This window comes from Geotrypetes seraphini, chromosome 6, assembly GCF_902459505.1.
Source record: "Geotrypetes seraphini chromosome 6, aGeoSer1.1, whole genome shotgun sequence".
NCBI classification, from domain to species: domain Eukaryota; kingdom Metazoa; phylum Chordata; class Amphibia; order Gymnophiona; family Dermophiidae; genus Geotrypetes; species Geotrypetes seraphini.
The window spans coordinates 205067816-205083088 of record NC_047089.1 but is presented as its reverse complement, the minus strand read 5'-3'; the positions used below and the strand labels follow the sequence as shown (position 1 = coordinate 205083088).

General features: G+C 45.8%; 1 protein-coding gene across 3 annotated transcripts in view; it reads left to right on the top strand.

Annotated features, from left to right (window-relative positions):
* The window catches only part of RASSF2 (Ras association domain family member 2), an 89235-nt gene that overhangs the window by 37786 nt on the left and 36176 nt on the right, over nt 1-15273 (top strand). For all 3 annotated transcript variants that reach the window (XM_033949974.1, XM_033949973.1, XM_033949976.1), the window contains exon 4: nt 320-471. In XM_033949974.1, coding sequence (XP_033805865.1) covers nt 320-471 — 152 coding nt within the window. The remainder of the gene's footprint in view (nt 1-319; nt 472-15273) is intronic.

The window sequence follows — 15273 nt, the reverse complement described above, 5'->3', positions numbered from 1 at the left end:
TCCAAATCAGATCTTGGAGGCATCCCAACCATTCTGATTTTCAGGATATCCACAATGAATATTCGCGAGAGAGATTTGCATCCAGTAGAGGCATTGCATGCAGATATCTCTCATGAATACTCATTGTGGATATCCTGAAGAACTGACTGGCTGGAATGCCTCCAGGACCAGGTTTGGGAATCATTGGGTTAGGGCATTCCTTTAGCTAAAAGTATATTTCATGGGCTTGAAGGTGGTTGGAGATGGGGTATGGAGATGTGCTTGTTCTTCTTGCATATATGTTCTCTTGAGTGACTGGGTTATATGTGGTTTTCCACAGGAAGAAGGGGAGTTTATTGTTGAAGGATTATTGAACATATCCTGGGGTCTACGGAAGCCGATACGCCTACAAATGCAAGACAATAATGAACGCATTCGCCCTCCCCCCTCCTCCTCTTCCTGGCACTCGGGATGCAACCTTGATACACAGGGGTGAGTCCAACAAGCTTTTTGAACTAGGGCGATCTGACCTTCAGAAATTTAATTTACCTACTTTTTATTTTTAAAACGTGATAATCTCTGCTTTTACTGGCCACCTTTTCCCCCCACCCTTGGGTTGAACATATGTCAATTGGTTTCATTCTGAAGAAGTGGACTCTTCTCATTTGAAGCTCATGTCTCAATAAATTGGTTAGTCTATAAGAGGGATAGGCAATCGCAGTCCTCAAAGGCCACCACCCAGTTGGGTTTTCAAGATTTCCACAATGAATATGTGTGAGAGTGATTGGCATGTTCTGCTTGTATTGTAGAACAGTAGACAAGAAGCAGACCACATGAAGAAAAGTGTTTTTTTAAAAATTAGTGCTCCCAGGAGATAATGTCCAACGTGGCTGCATTTCGCCAACAAAGCTGTGTCAGGGACATAGAACCAACTGGTGGCATACAGCAGCTTCCACCAATGCTGATGAAATGAACCTGAGTTTGTTACAACTTACTGGTGAAATGCAGCCATGTCGGGCACTATCTCCTGGGAGCATTAATTTAAAAACAAAACACTTTTCTTCATATGGTCTGCTTCTTGTCTCCTGTTCCACGTTGAATCTGGTAAACCGGCTGCCTTGTTGTTTCCTTACCCTTCTTCCATTATATGCAAATATATCTCATGCTTATTCATTATGGAAATCTTGAAAAGCTGACTGGGTTGTGGCTCTTGGGGAACTGTAGTTGCTCACTCCTGATTTGTAAGGTAACAGCGGCCTCTGTCAATTCAGTTTCATTCTCTGCGAATTCTATTTCTTAATGTGACAGTAAAAGCGCTCTTGAATTTCCTTTTAAAGAGCTTGACGCTACTTTTTCAGTTCTGTCCATGATGCATGGAGCTGTTGGGAGGAACTTGGCAAATTCTGGGCTCTATGGCCTAGAGCAGGACTGCCCAAGTCCGGTCCTCGAGATCTACTGGCAGACCAGGTTTTCAGGATATCCACAAAGAATATGCATGAGAGAGAGATTTGCATACCAAGAAGGTAGTGCAGGCAAATCTCTCATGCATATTCATTGTGGATATCCTGAAAACCTGGCCTGCCAGTAGATCTCGAGGACCGGACTTGGGCCAGGACTTGGGCAGTCCTGGCCTAGAGCAATGGTCCCAAAGCTGTTATGTTTGCAAGATATTAGCAATGAGTTCATGAGAAGAATTTGCTTGCGGATTTATCTCTTATATAATTCATTGTAGATATCCTGGAAATCATACTGGTTGGGGGTCTTCCATGTTAGGTTTGGGGCCCAATGGTCTAGAATCTACGGACAACAGCTTCTTTCATACCTCAGTAGATGGTATTTCTCTAGTAAGCTTGGGCATTTCCTCATATTTTGTTGTCAAATAGGTGGTGGTTTATTGTCTTTGATGTTCACGTCTTGAAGAAATTTACAAACTTAAAAGCAATGTCGTGCTCATATACAGTTCTGTTAAATCCTTGTTTTGTGGATTCTGGTAAAAACCTCCATGTCAGTCTTTTATGCAGGTCCTACTTGCGCCCTCTGTGCCTTACTGGGGCTTTCTTGTGTGTATGGTTTTGCTATCTGAGCTGGGAGGCTATAGGATGTTACTGTTTGTTTTCCTCAAGTGTCATGCTATGATCGCTTGTTATATAACTTCTTTTCACTAAAAATGTTTGCCTCTTGTGGATTATACAGAATCTACCTTTTGAGGTATTTGAACATTTCTATCCTGTGTCTTCTTTTTTTCCTTGGATTATATATTTAGGCTCTAATGCAGGGGTGTCAAAATCCCTCCTCGAGGGCCACAATCCAATCGGGTTTTCAGGATTTCCCCCATGAATATGCATGAGATCTATTAGCATACAATGAAAGCAGTGCATTCAAATAGATCTCATGCATATTCATGGGGGAAATCCTGAAAACCCAACTGGATTGCGGCCCTCGAGGAGGGACTTTGATACCCCTGCTCTAATGCCTTACCTTATTGGACTTATGGTATAGATACAGCAGTGTGTTGGTAGCCCTTCTGTACAGGGTCACCTCCATTTGGAGATGTAACCTCTAGGAACTGCTGAGGTCCCATTTATGATTTTTAGAGGGGTATCATTGCATCTGGGTGTGTTCTTGTTTATGGTTTATAAAGACTTTAATCATATGGAAAGGCAGTGTATCGATATGTCTAAACCAGGGATCTCAAAGTCCCTCCTCGAGGGCCGCAATCCAGTTTGGTTTTCAGGATTTCCCCAATGAATATGCATTGAAAGCAGTGCATGCACATAGATCTCATGCATATTCATTGGGGAAATCCTGAAAACCCGACTGGATTGCGGCCCTCAAGGAGGGACTTTTAGACCCCTGGTCTAAACTGATTCCCATCATAAGCCTCGCCTGTAGGTTAGATATTCATTTATTTTGCAATTTGCCATTGTGTGATTATAGTGTTAAGGTAGTAAAAACCCTAAAATCTGGCCCAGGTGAGCTATGGCAGCTGATGGGGATTATTTTGTTTATCTCAAGTTGATTCTTGTTTTCATAACAGAACAATCTGTAGTTGTTTTAAATGTTTATAGTGTTTTTTTACTATAGTAAATTGTCTGGCCGTTAGTGTATCTGTGTGCTGGATTGGAATCTGATCCTAACCAGGTGTTTTTGATTATGTAATGATCTATTGCCTTATTATCCCAGGACAAGCAGGCAGCATATTCCCACATATGGGTGACGTCACCGACGGAGCCCCGCAGCGGACAGCCTCGAAAGCAAACTTGCTTGAAGATCTCGAACTTTCGAGTGCTGCACCGCGCCTGCGCGCGTGCCTTCCCGCCCGAACTAGGGGGCGCATCTCCTGAGAGGATCCTCAGTTCGTTTATTTCCGCGGAGACAAGAAGACACGTTTTCTTTCTCTGCAGCATTGCCTTCTCATCACCGCGGCTGTTTCTTTTCATTTAAAGTCGGTCGCTGTGTTCATTTTAATTTTATCTTTTCTTTTTAGTGTAATAAAAAAAAAAAAAAAAAAAGTTTCTTCTTTTTTTCCTTTCAGTTCGGCCGTCGAGCTTTGGGCCTAGGCCTAGGCTCCTTCGTTCGACACGGACTTTATTTTTCCATGTCCCGGCCTCTTACCGGGTTTAAACGTTGCCGACAGTGTAATCGGGTGATTTCGGTCACCGATCCCCACTGCCGTTGTTTACAGTGCCTGGGTTCCTCTCATTCCCCAGAAGATTGTCATCGCTGCTTTACTCTTACTCCACGAGCTTTTCGGCGGCGTTGTGCTCAATTTTTTCAACTTTTTGGTATGGAGCAATCTTCGGAGCCGGCCTCGACCGTGGCGGCTGCACCGGTCTCGAAGGCCTCGACTCCGACGACCTCGACACCTGTGGTCTCGAAGGCCTCGACCCAGACTCCGGCTGGAGTTTCGGTCTCGAAGGCCTCGACCTCTTCTACTTCGGTTGCCTCGAAGACGACGTCTTCCACGAAGCCTTCTACGGGGGGTAAGTCTCCGAGTTCCCTTTCAGGTGCCGTATCCAAGAAGCCACCAGAGTCCTCGGCGCGACCACTTTCAAAGCGTACCTCCAAGATAAGGGAATACTCACCTTCGAGGTCGCCCTCTTCGGAGCGTACTGCTGCACCTACGAGGTCAGAACCTTCTGTCTCGGTGCCGATGCTGGAGGACATGTTAAAATCTATCCTCACTACTCAAATTACTTCTTTGGTAGCTCAACTGGTCCCGTCCTCGACCTTGCCTCGGGCTGACCAGCCTGTTACTCAGCCGGAGCTTCCAGTCTCTCGAAGCCGATCCCGGACACCGAAAAACATTTCTTCATCGGAGTCGTCTCCGGGCTCACCTCCTCCGAAGCATCGGTCGAAGCATTCCAGACATGTAGCCTCCAAGCTTCGGAGAGAGTCTTCGACGATGGATACCGAGGCTTCTTTGTCTCGTTCTTCGAAGGCGAAGCAGGGTTCTCGACATCGAGCCTCCACTCAAAGCCCTTCTCGATCCAGAACCCCATCGAAGCCAGTCCGTCGAGACAGTTCTCCACACGCCTCGACTCATTCTCTACCACGTACACCAGGTACTTCTCCATCCAGGAGTCTAAAGAGGAAACATTCTCTTACTCCACTTCACAGTACAACTTCTTCTCCTACTGTGCGTATGGAATCAGACATTTCCACATACTCTAGAGAAAATTCTCCATCCTACTCAGTACAACATAAATCTCGCAGTGGCTCTCCTGAAGAATCATCTGACCCAAAATCAGTTTCTTTTGCCAAATTTATTTTTGACATGGGCCAAGCTCTCAAGCTAGACCTTCATTCAGACTCTAAATATACTCCTGAGTACTTGGCGGATATGGAGCTTCCCCATCCTCCTAAAGAGTCACTCAGATTGCCTATGACTCCTGTTCTACAGCAGACCTTCACTCGCAACATGGAGACTCCTTATTCTATCACTGCCATCCCCTCTAAATTGGAATCTCGTTACAGAACGGTTCCATCTAAAGGATATGAAAAGTCTCAACTTTCTCATCAATCTCTAGTGGTAGAGTCTTCATTGAAGAAAGCACATCCCTCCAAAATTTATGCTTCAGTTCCTCCTGGTAGGGAAGGCCGTACCATGGATAAATTTGGTCGACGTTTATACCAGAATTCTATGATGGCAAATAGAGTTCTAAATTATAATTACATTTTTACGTCCTATTTCAATCATTTTTTAAAGATTTTGTCTTCCTTTTACCCGGATGTCTCCACCAATCGTCTATCGGAATTTAAAAATATCCTTAAGACTCTTTCTCAATTGAGACTATTCATGCTACAAGCTTCCTATGATGCCTTTGAACTCTCGTCTAGAGTCTCGGCTTTTGCAGTAGCCATGCATAGATTAGCATGGTTACGGATAGTGGACATGGATCCAAACCTTCAGGATAGATTGGCTAATCTTCCTTGTCAAGGAAATGAATTATTCGATGACTCTATTGAGGCAGCTACAAAGCGTCTTTCAGAACATGAGCGCTCTTTTGCTTCCCTCATCCGTCCAAAACCTAAACCTGCACCAACTAGAGGTTTCAAACAAACTCCACGTCGCTATCCACAGAAAACAACTCCTGCTTTTTCTAGACCTCCTGCTCGTCGGCCTCCTCCACAACAACGACAACAAAAGTCACAGACCCCTGCTAACACTAAGCCTGCTCAGTCTTTTTGACAATCTCCACTTGAGCATTCCAATTTCTCTGTTTCCAAATTCTCCCCTCCCCATAGGGGGTCGCCTGTCCAAATTTTATCATCAATGGGAGCTCATAACATCAGATCTCTGGGTACTTACCATTATCAGAGAGGGATACTCTCTTCGACTCCTTCAGGTGCCTCCAGATCGCCATCCAAGAGAGTGTCTTTCAAATCAGTCGCATCTTCCTCTTCTTCTTCAAGAAGCTCGGGCTCTTCTTCTCCTGCGAGCTGTGGAGGAAGTTCCTCTCTCCCAAAGGAACTCGGGATTCTACTCCCGTTATTTTCTAGTTCCCAAAAAGACGGGGGATTTGCGACCGATTTTGGATCTCAGAGCTCTCAACAAATTTCTAGTCAAAGAGAAATTTCGAATGCTCACTCTGCCAACTCTATATTCTTTGATGGATCAAGGGGATTGGATGTGCTCCCTCGATCTCAAAGAGGCCTATACTCATATCCCCATTCATCCAGCTTTTCGCAAGTACCTCAGATTCCAAGTAGGAAATCTTCATCTTCAGTACAAAGTTCTCCCCTTCGGTCTGGCTTCTTCCCCCAGAGTTTTCACAAAATGCCTTGTGGTTGTAGCTGCAGCTCTTCGCAACCAGGGTCTCCAAGTATTTCCATACCTAGACGACTGGCTCATCAAGGCTCCCTCTCTTTCAGGGGTTATTGTAGCGACCCAACAGACTATTCTCTTTCTTCAAAGTCTGGGATTTCACATCAATTTTCCCAAATCTCAACTGATTCCTTCTCAGTCTCTCCAGTTCATAGGAGCAACTCTGGACACTATCAAACTGAGAGCATACCTTCCACAACCACGTCAGGATGCACTCCTTCAAATTTCTCAACAATTCTTCCAACTTTCCACTGTTCCAGCAAGGAAAATGATGGTTCTGCTCGGTCACATGGCCTCTACAGTTCATGTGGTTCCTTTTGCCAGGCTTCATCTTCGCATTCCTCAATGGACACTGGCATCTCAATGGCAACCATCAGTGGATCCACCAACTCGACTAATTTCCATCACTCCTTCATTAAAGAAGTCTCTCCGTTGGTGGATGCTCTCTTTGAATCTTTCAAGAGGTTTAATGTTTTACCCTCTTCCTCATCAGAAGGTCCTCACAACCGACTCGTCAATGTATGCCTGGGGAGCCCATGTGGACGGTCTTTGCACTCAAGGGCTCTGGACCCAAGCAGACCGGAGGTGTCCTATAAATCTGTTGGAACTCAGAGCGATATTCTATGCTCTCAAAGCTTTTCAGCATCTTCTTCACGACATGGTGATTCTAGTACGTACCGACAACCAAGTAGCCATGTATTATGTAAACAAACAGGGAGGGACGGGATCTCACTCCCTCTGTCAAGAGGCTCTGAAATTGTGGCAGTGGGCGATTCTCCACAACATCTTCCTCAGAGCAGTTTACATTCAGGGTCAACACAACTATTTGGCGGACAAATTGAGTCGTCTTCTACAACCTCACGAATGGACACTCAATTCTCCTACTCTTCGCCAAATTTTTGCTCGTTGGGGGACTCCGCAGATAGATCTGTTTGCGTCACCTCTCAACTTCAAACTGCCTCAATTTTGCTCCCGCATCTATACTCCTCAACGTCTCGAAGCGGATGCGTTTCTACTGGACTGGAGGAATCAGTTCCTTTATGCTTTTCCTCCGTTTCCTCTGATTCTCAAGACTCTAGTCAAGTTGAAATCAGACCGGGCCACCATGATTCTGATAGCTCCTCGGTGGCCCAGGCAACCTTGGTTCTCCCTTCTACTTCAACTCAGCACCAGGGAGCCCCTACTTCTACCAATATTTCCTTCTCTACTCACGCAGAATCAAGGATCTTTGCTTCATCCCAATCTACAGTCTCTACATTTGACAGCTTGGTACCTTTCTCTGTAACAGACTTTTCTCAATTCTCTCCGTCTGTACAAGATATTTTACTTGCTTCCAGAAAACCATCCACTAGGCAATGTTATGGTCAAAAGTGGACAAGATTTTCTGCTTGGTGTTCTACGCATAATTTACCACCCAGATCTGCTTCATTGACATCAGTTCTGGACTATTTACTTCATTTGTCACAATCTGGACTTCAGACTACATCTATCCGAGTCCATCTTAGTGCTATAGCTGCTTTTCATCAGCCTTTGGAGGGCAAATCCCTTTCTGCACATCCTATGATTTCTCGTTTTATGAAAGGACTTCTCAATCTACATCCTCCTCTTAAACCACCTCCTGTGGTTTGGGATCTCAATGTTGTTTTAGCTCAACTTATGAAATCTCCTTTTGAACCACTTGACAAAGCTCATCTCAAGTATCTCACTTGGAAAGCTGTGTTCCTGATTGCTCTCACTTCTGCTCGTCGTGTCAGTGAGTTACAAGCGCTAGTGGCTGATCCACCTTTCACAGTTTTTCACCATGACAAGGTTGTTCTCCGTACTCATCCTAAATTCTTGCCTCAGGGCCAAGATGGGTGAACTAGAGGTCGTGGCCAAGGGGGAAGACCTGGATATAATTGGAATTACAGAAACATGGTGGACTGAGGAGAATCAATGGGATGTGGCGCTGACGGGGTACAAGCTCTACAGGAGGGACAGGACCCACAAGAAGGGGGGAGGCATAGCACTATATATAAAGAACTCTATCGACTCAGTCGGGATGGATATGGCAAAGAAGGCAGAGGGGCTGAAATCGCTATGGGTCAAATTGCCGGGAAACAAGGGTGCAGACATAAAACTGGGGATGTACTATCGCCCACCTAGTACGCCAGAAGGAGTCGGACACGACTTGGAAGCTGAACTGAGACAGGAGTGCAGGACTGGAAATGTAACAGTGATGGGGGACTTTAACTACCCGGGGATAGACTGGAGTACGGGTCACTCCAACTGCACTAGGGAAACAGGATTTGTAGAAGCTGTGAGGGACTGCTTCATGGAGCAACTGGTCAGGGAACCGACGCGAGGGAGTGCTACTCTTGACCTCATCCTGAACGGATTAGGGGGGCCTGCAAGCGGGGTAGAAGTGGGAGGACCACTAGGCAACAGTGACCACAATGCGATCAGATTCACATTAGAAAGGGGGACACCCATAGTAAGGAGGACCGCAACAACTGCGCTCAACTTCAAGAAAGGGAACTATGTTGCTATGAGGAAAATGGTGGGGAAGAAGCTCAGAAATATCTTTAGGATGGAGACTGTGGAAAGCGCCTGGACCCTATTCAGGGACACCCTGCAAGAAGCACAAAAAATGTACGTCCCCAATTTCAGGAAAGGCTGCAAGAACAAGCGGTCAAAGGACCCGATTTGGATCTCAGCAGAAGTAAAGAAGGCAATAAATGACAAAAAAGTATCCTTCCGGAGATGGAAAAAGGACCCAACGGAGGAAAACCACCAGGCGCACAGGAAATGCCAAAAAGAATGCCACCGAGAGGTTAGAAAAGCAAAAGGGAAATACGAAGAGGGGCTGGCCAGGGAGGCGAAAAACTTCAAGGCATTCTTCAGTTACATAAAGGGGAAACGACCAGCGAGAGAGGAGGTGGGGCCGTTGGACGATGGGGATAGGAAGGGAGTGATTAAGGAGGATAAAGAGGTAGCTGAGAGGTTGAACACGTTCTTCTCGTCGGTTTTCACGAGAGAGGACACATCTAATATACCGGACTCAGAGGAGCTCATGAGTGGGGAACAGGCTGAAAAATTGGAACACATAGAGGTAAGTAAGGAGGATGTCCTCAAACAGATAGACAGGTTAAAATGCGGCAAATCACCGGGTCCGGACGGGATCCACCCAAGGGTTCTGAAGGAACTAAGACAGGAAATAGCGGGCACAATCCAGCATGTTTGTAACCTATCCTTGAAAACTGGAGAGGTACCAAAGGACTGGAAATTGGCAAATGTCACACCTATCTTCAAGAAGGGATCGAGGGGTGACCCTGGGAACTACAGGCCGGTGAGCCTGACTTCAATTGTAGGGAAGATGGTGGAAGCTATGATCAAGGATGGCATTTGCGAGCACATTGAAAGAAATGGTCTACTGAGAACAAGCCAGCACGGATTCTGTAAGGGAAGGTCGTGCTTAACGAACCTTCTGTACTTCTTTGAGGGAATAAGCAGTCGGGTGGACAATGGGGAACCCATCGACATCATTTACCTCGATTTTCAAAAGGCTTTCGACAAGGTGCCACATGAAAGACTGCTTAGGAAGCTGTGGAACCACGGGGTGGGAGGGGATGTGCACAGATGGATCGAGCACTGGTTGTCGGGTAGACTGCAGAGGGTTGGAGTAAAGGGCAAATATTCTGACTGGCGGGGAGTCACGAGCGGTGTGCCACAGGGATCGGTGCTGGGGCCGTTACTCTTCAACATATTTATCAATGACCTGGAAAAAGAGGCAAAGTGCGAGGTCATAAAATTTGCAGATGATACCAAACTGTGCGGCAGAGTTAGGTCCAGGGAGGAGTGTGAGGACCTGCAAAGGGACCTGGAGAAGCTGGAGGACTGGGCAGACAAATGGCAAATGCGCTTCAATGTGGAAAAATGCAAGGTCATGCATATAGGGAAAAAGAACCCGTTGTTCAACTACAAAATGGGGGGGGCATTGTTGGGAGACAGCAGACTTGAGAGAGACTTGGGTGTGCTGGTGGATGCATCACTGAAGCCATCTGCACAGTGCGCAGCAGCCTCGAAAAGAGCCAACAGGATGCTGGGCATCATAAAGAGGGGCATCACAACCAGGACGCGGGAAGTCATCATGCCATTGTATCGAGCGATGGTGCGTCCGCATCTGGAATACTGCGTGCAGTATTGGTCGCCATACCTCAAGAAGGACATGGCGGTGCTTGAGAGAGTCCAAAGGAGAGCGACGAAACTGGTAAGAGGGCTGGAACACTGCCCATACGCCGAGAGGTTGGATAGGCTGGGGCTCTTCTCCCTGGAAAAAAGGAGGCTCAGGGGAGATATGATAGAGACCTTCAAGATCATGAGGGGCATAGAGAGGGTGGATAGGGACAGATTCTTCAGACTGAAGGGGACAACAGGTACGAGGGGGCACTCGGAGAAACTGAAGGGAGAAAGGTTCAAAACAAATGCAAGGAAGTTTTTTTTCACCCAGAGGGTCGTGGACACTTGGAATGCGCTGCCGGAGGAGGTGGTCGGGCAGAGTACGGTACAGGGATTCAAACAGGGATTGGACGGATTCCTGAGGGATAAAGGGATCGTGGGATACTGAGAGAAGTATCCAGGTAATAAGTATAGAAACCCGACCAGGTCGTGCATGTGCAAAACCGGAGGGTTAGGACTTCGATGGGAAGATAGGACTTCAATGGGAAACCAGGGTGGCAAGGGGGCCCCTTCTGGTGATTCAGACAGGTGACCTGTTTGGGCCGCCGCGGGAGCGGACTGCTGGGCATGATGGACCTATGGTCTGACCCGGCGGAGGCACTGCTTATGTTCTTATGTTCTTATGTTCTTATGTTCAGAATTTCACATCAATCAGTCTATTGTTCTACCTGTATTTTTTCCAAAGCCTCACTCTCACCCAGGAGAGGCGGCTCTTCATACCTTGGACTGTAAACGTGCTTTGGCTTTCTACTTGCAACGCACTCAGATTCACAGAACGTCTCCTCAACTTTTTATATCCTTTGATCCAAACAGGTTGGGTCGTCCTATATCGAAGCGTACCATCTCCAACTGGATGGCTGCTTGCATTTCTTTTTGTTATGCTCAGGCTGGTCTTCCTCTGCAAGGTCGAGTGACGGGCCATAAAGTTAGAGCTATGGCGGCATCTGTAGCTTTCCTCCGATCAACTCCTATTGAGGAAATCTGCAAGGCTGCCACTTGGTCCTCGGTTCATACTTTCACCTCTCATTATTGTCTGGATACTTTATCCAGGAGGGATGGCCATTTTGGCCAATCTGTTTTGCATAATCTTTTCTCGTAAATTGCCAACTTCCCTCCATCCCTTTTTACTTAGCTTGGAGGTCACCCATATGTGGGAATATGCTGCCTGCTTGTCCTGGGATAAAGCACAGTTACTTACCGTAACAGTTGTTATCCAGGGACAGCAGGCAGATATTCCCACAACCCTCCCACCTCCCCTGGTTGGCTTCTTGGCTAGGTATCTGAACTGAGGATCCTCTCAGGAGATGCGCCCCCTAGTTCGGGCGGGAAGGCACGCGCGCAGGCGCGGTGCAGCACTCGAAAGTTCGAGATCTTCAAGCAAGTTTGCTTTCGAGGCTGTCCGCTGCGGTGCTCCGTCGGTGACGTCACCCATATGTGGGAATATCTGCCTGCTGTCCCTGGATAACAACTGTTACGGTAAGTAACTGTGCTTTTTGTTCTCTTTTCCCAGAATGTGAATTACCGTCATTTTCTCTTCATAAAATGTCAACAGACATGTTGTAGGTGGGATCTTTTTATCAGACTAGCTCTGCTTATTTTGGAGAGCTCCATTCCTTTCACTGCAGGGAAATACTTTTAAAACCAATAGTGGGATCCAAGATGGCTGCACGCTAGATTGGTTCCTTCTACTCGTGCCACCGAACCGCTAATTCTACTGGAGTTTTTTTCTATATGATGTGCCGTTTGGCTGCGAATTGCTCCTAATGCCTCATACTAAAAGAAAGGGCGTTCTGAAATTGAATCTCTCCCAGCTCAGAAGCTCGACGCCGGTTCAGCAACAAACTCTGGAGCGGTACTTGAACCAGTTAACAACCAACTTACCGGGAGAAGGGAGCCCTGCTGTAAACGTGGACGATGGAGCGTCCAGTTTTTTGGGGCATGAAATATCATTGTCCCCACCGGATTCCAGTCCTCCACTGTGCCCGACGTCAACATGGGTTGCCACGGCAGTGTTCCCAGGGGCGGAAGTCGCTGCCTTGGGTTCTAGCCAGGAGAGAGGAGCGCCCGTGAAAATGAACGCCGAGAAATCTTCAACAGGAGTAATAGCGGGTATTTCACCGCTTCCAACTCTCCCAGTGGTGACCGTAGAGTTCATTTGGCAGGTCTTGCAGACGGAACGCTTGCAAAATCTGCACAAGAGGTACTTAACCTTTCAGAGAAAGTTGATGATTTGTCTAAGAACATTGAAAAGATTAACAGGACTCCACTGAGCAAATACTACAGGTTAATTCAGATATGAAGGGTTTAAAAGAAATTACATCTACCTTGATTAAAGATAAGATCTATGTGCATCGGAAAATGGAACAATTTGAGAATTTTAATAAGCGGCTCAATATTCATGTTCTGAACTTTCCTAAATCTCCAGCCTAAAATTCTGGTACGTTAGATAGATTGTGAGCCCACTGGGACAGATAGGGAAAATGCTTGAGTACCTGATTGTAAAAACCGCTTAGATAACCTTGATAGGCGGTATATAAAATCCTAATAAACTTGAAACTTGTATTACTTTAAAAAATATCTAACTGAGATATTAAAGATTCCTCAGCAAGCTATTCCTCCAATCAGTAAGATATATTATATTCCTAATGTTGCTACCAAGGCTGCGGAGGAAGGAGATACAGTCCAAGAAGAACAAATGGGAAAAGATTTATCTTCTATGTTGGAGGATTCACTTTCTGAAGTAAAAGAAAGGTCGACACTACTTGTTTCATTTGTCTTTGAACAAGACTTGAACTCAGTAATGAAACTTTACTTCCAGAACTCTCATTTACGTTTTTCTGGGCAAAGAATTTGGATTTATCCAGATATTTCAAAAACCACACAAGATCGTAGAAAGGAGTTCTTGTCTATGTGAGATGAAACTAAAAAATTAGGGGCTTATCGCTGCAAATGTTTGATTCGTTATCTGGGGGTTAAGTACATTTTCTTTGTACCGTCACAGTTAAGAGCCTTTCTAGACCTCAAAAAGATTTCTGGTGATTTATAGACTTAACTGGATATATACTAAGGTGCGTTAGCGGTTTTAGTGCGCACTAGACGCAAACGCCTCCAAAGAGCTTTTGTTAGTATTTTTCATTTAGCGCGCTGTTCTTATGCTCTTAGGTGTGCCAAGTATAGGACAATCAAGTCATTGTAAGATCACTGATGAGATTGGCTCTGAGGCAGTGTGGAATGAGGCATTATGACATCACAATCTCAGCTCTGGAATGTTGCTAGAAACAGGGACGAAGTGTGAGATAATAAAATTTGCGGACGACACCAAACTATTTAGTAGAGCTCGGACAAAGGAGGACTGCGAAGAATTGCAAAGAGACTTGGACAAACTAGGGGAATGGGCAGAGAGATGGCAGATGAAATTCAATGTTGGGAAGTGTAAAGTATTGCATGTGGGAAGCAAAAACTCGAGGTATAATTATGTGATGGGAGGGAAGTTTTTGAATGAGAGTGCACAAGAAAGGGACTTGGGGGTGATGGTGGACATGACAATGAAGCCGACAGCACAGTGCGCAGCTGCCGCTAAGAGAGCGAATAGAATGCTAGGTATAATCAAGAAAGGTATTACAACCAGAACGAAAGAAGTTATCCTGCCGCTGTATCGGGCAATGGTGCGTCCACATCTTGAGTACTGCGTCCAGTATTGGTCACCGTACCTTAAAAATGATATGGCATTGCTCGAGAGAGTTCAGAGGAGAGCAACACGACTGATTAAGGGGATGGAAAACCTTTCATATGCTGAGAGATTGGAAAAACTGGGACTCTTTTCCCTAGAAAAGAGAAGATTAAGAGGGGATATGATAGAGACTTACAAGATCATGAAGGGCATAGAGAGAGTAGAGAGGGACAGATTCTTCAAACTTTCAGAAAATAAAAAAACAAGAGGGCATTCGGAAAAGTTGAAAGGAAGCAAATTCAAAACTAATGCTAGGAAGTTCTTTACACAACGTGTGGTGGACACCTGGAATACAATTCCAGAGGAAGTTATAGGGCAGAGTACAGTACTGGGGTTTAAGAAAGGTTTGGACAAATTCCTGCTGGGAAAGGGGATAGAGGGGTATAGATAGAAATTTACTGCACAGGTCCTGGACCTGTTGGGCCGCCGCGTGAGCAGACTGCTGGGCGCGATGGACCTCGGGTCTGACCCAGCGGAGGCATTTCTTATGTTCTTATGTTCTTATGCTATCATTGGGGTTCCGGAATTTCTTTGAGATGCTAGAATGTTGCTACTCCTTGGGTTTTGGCCAGGTTCTAGTGACCTGGATAGGCCACCGTGAGAATGGGCTACTGGGCTTGACGGACCATTGGCCTGACCCAGTAAGACTATTCTTATGTTCTTATGGTTAGAGACAATGCAGTTACATTGGTTTTGATGCTGTACTGTTTAAAATGTAGTGTAAATTGTATTGGCTCGTCACTAAACCAAGGAAGGGAGTTATGCGCTCCAAAGCTATTTACAGCTGTACCGAGTTAGTCCAATAGAAATGTTTCATGTTTCATCTACCATCTGTTTGACACCATTATTTTTATGTATTCAAGTGGGCTGACATTGCAACCCTAATACTTTGCTCTGTTCATTGTTTACTTCTCTTGTCCCTTTCCCTAGGACATTACAGGAAAAGAGATCTCTCTTCTTCCATTGATCTTTTTTAAGTGTTCAGAAGTTGTCATGGGTGTACAAGGAAAGCAGCTGA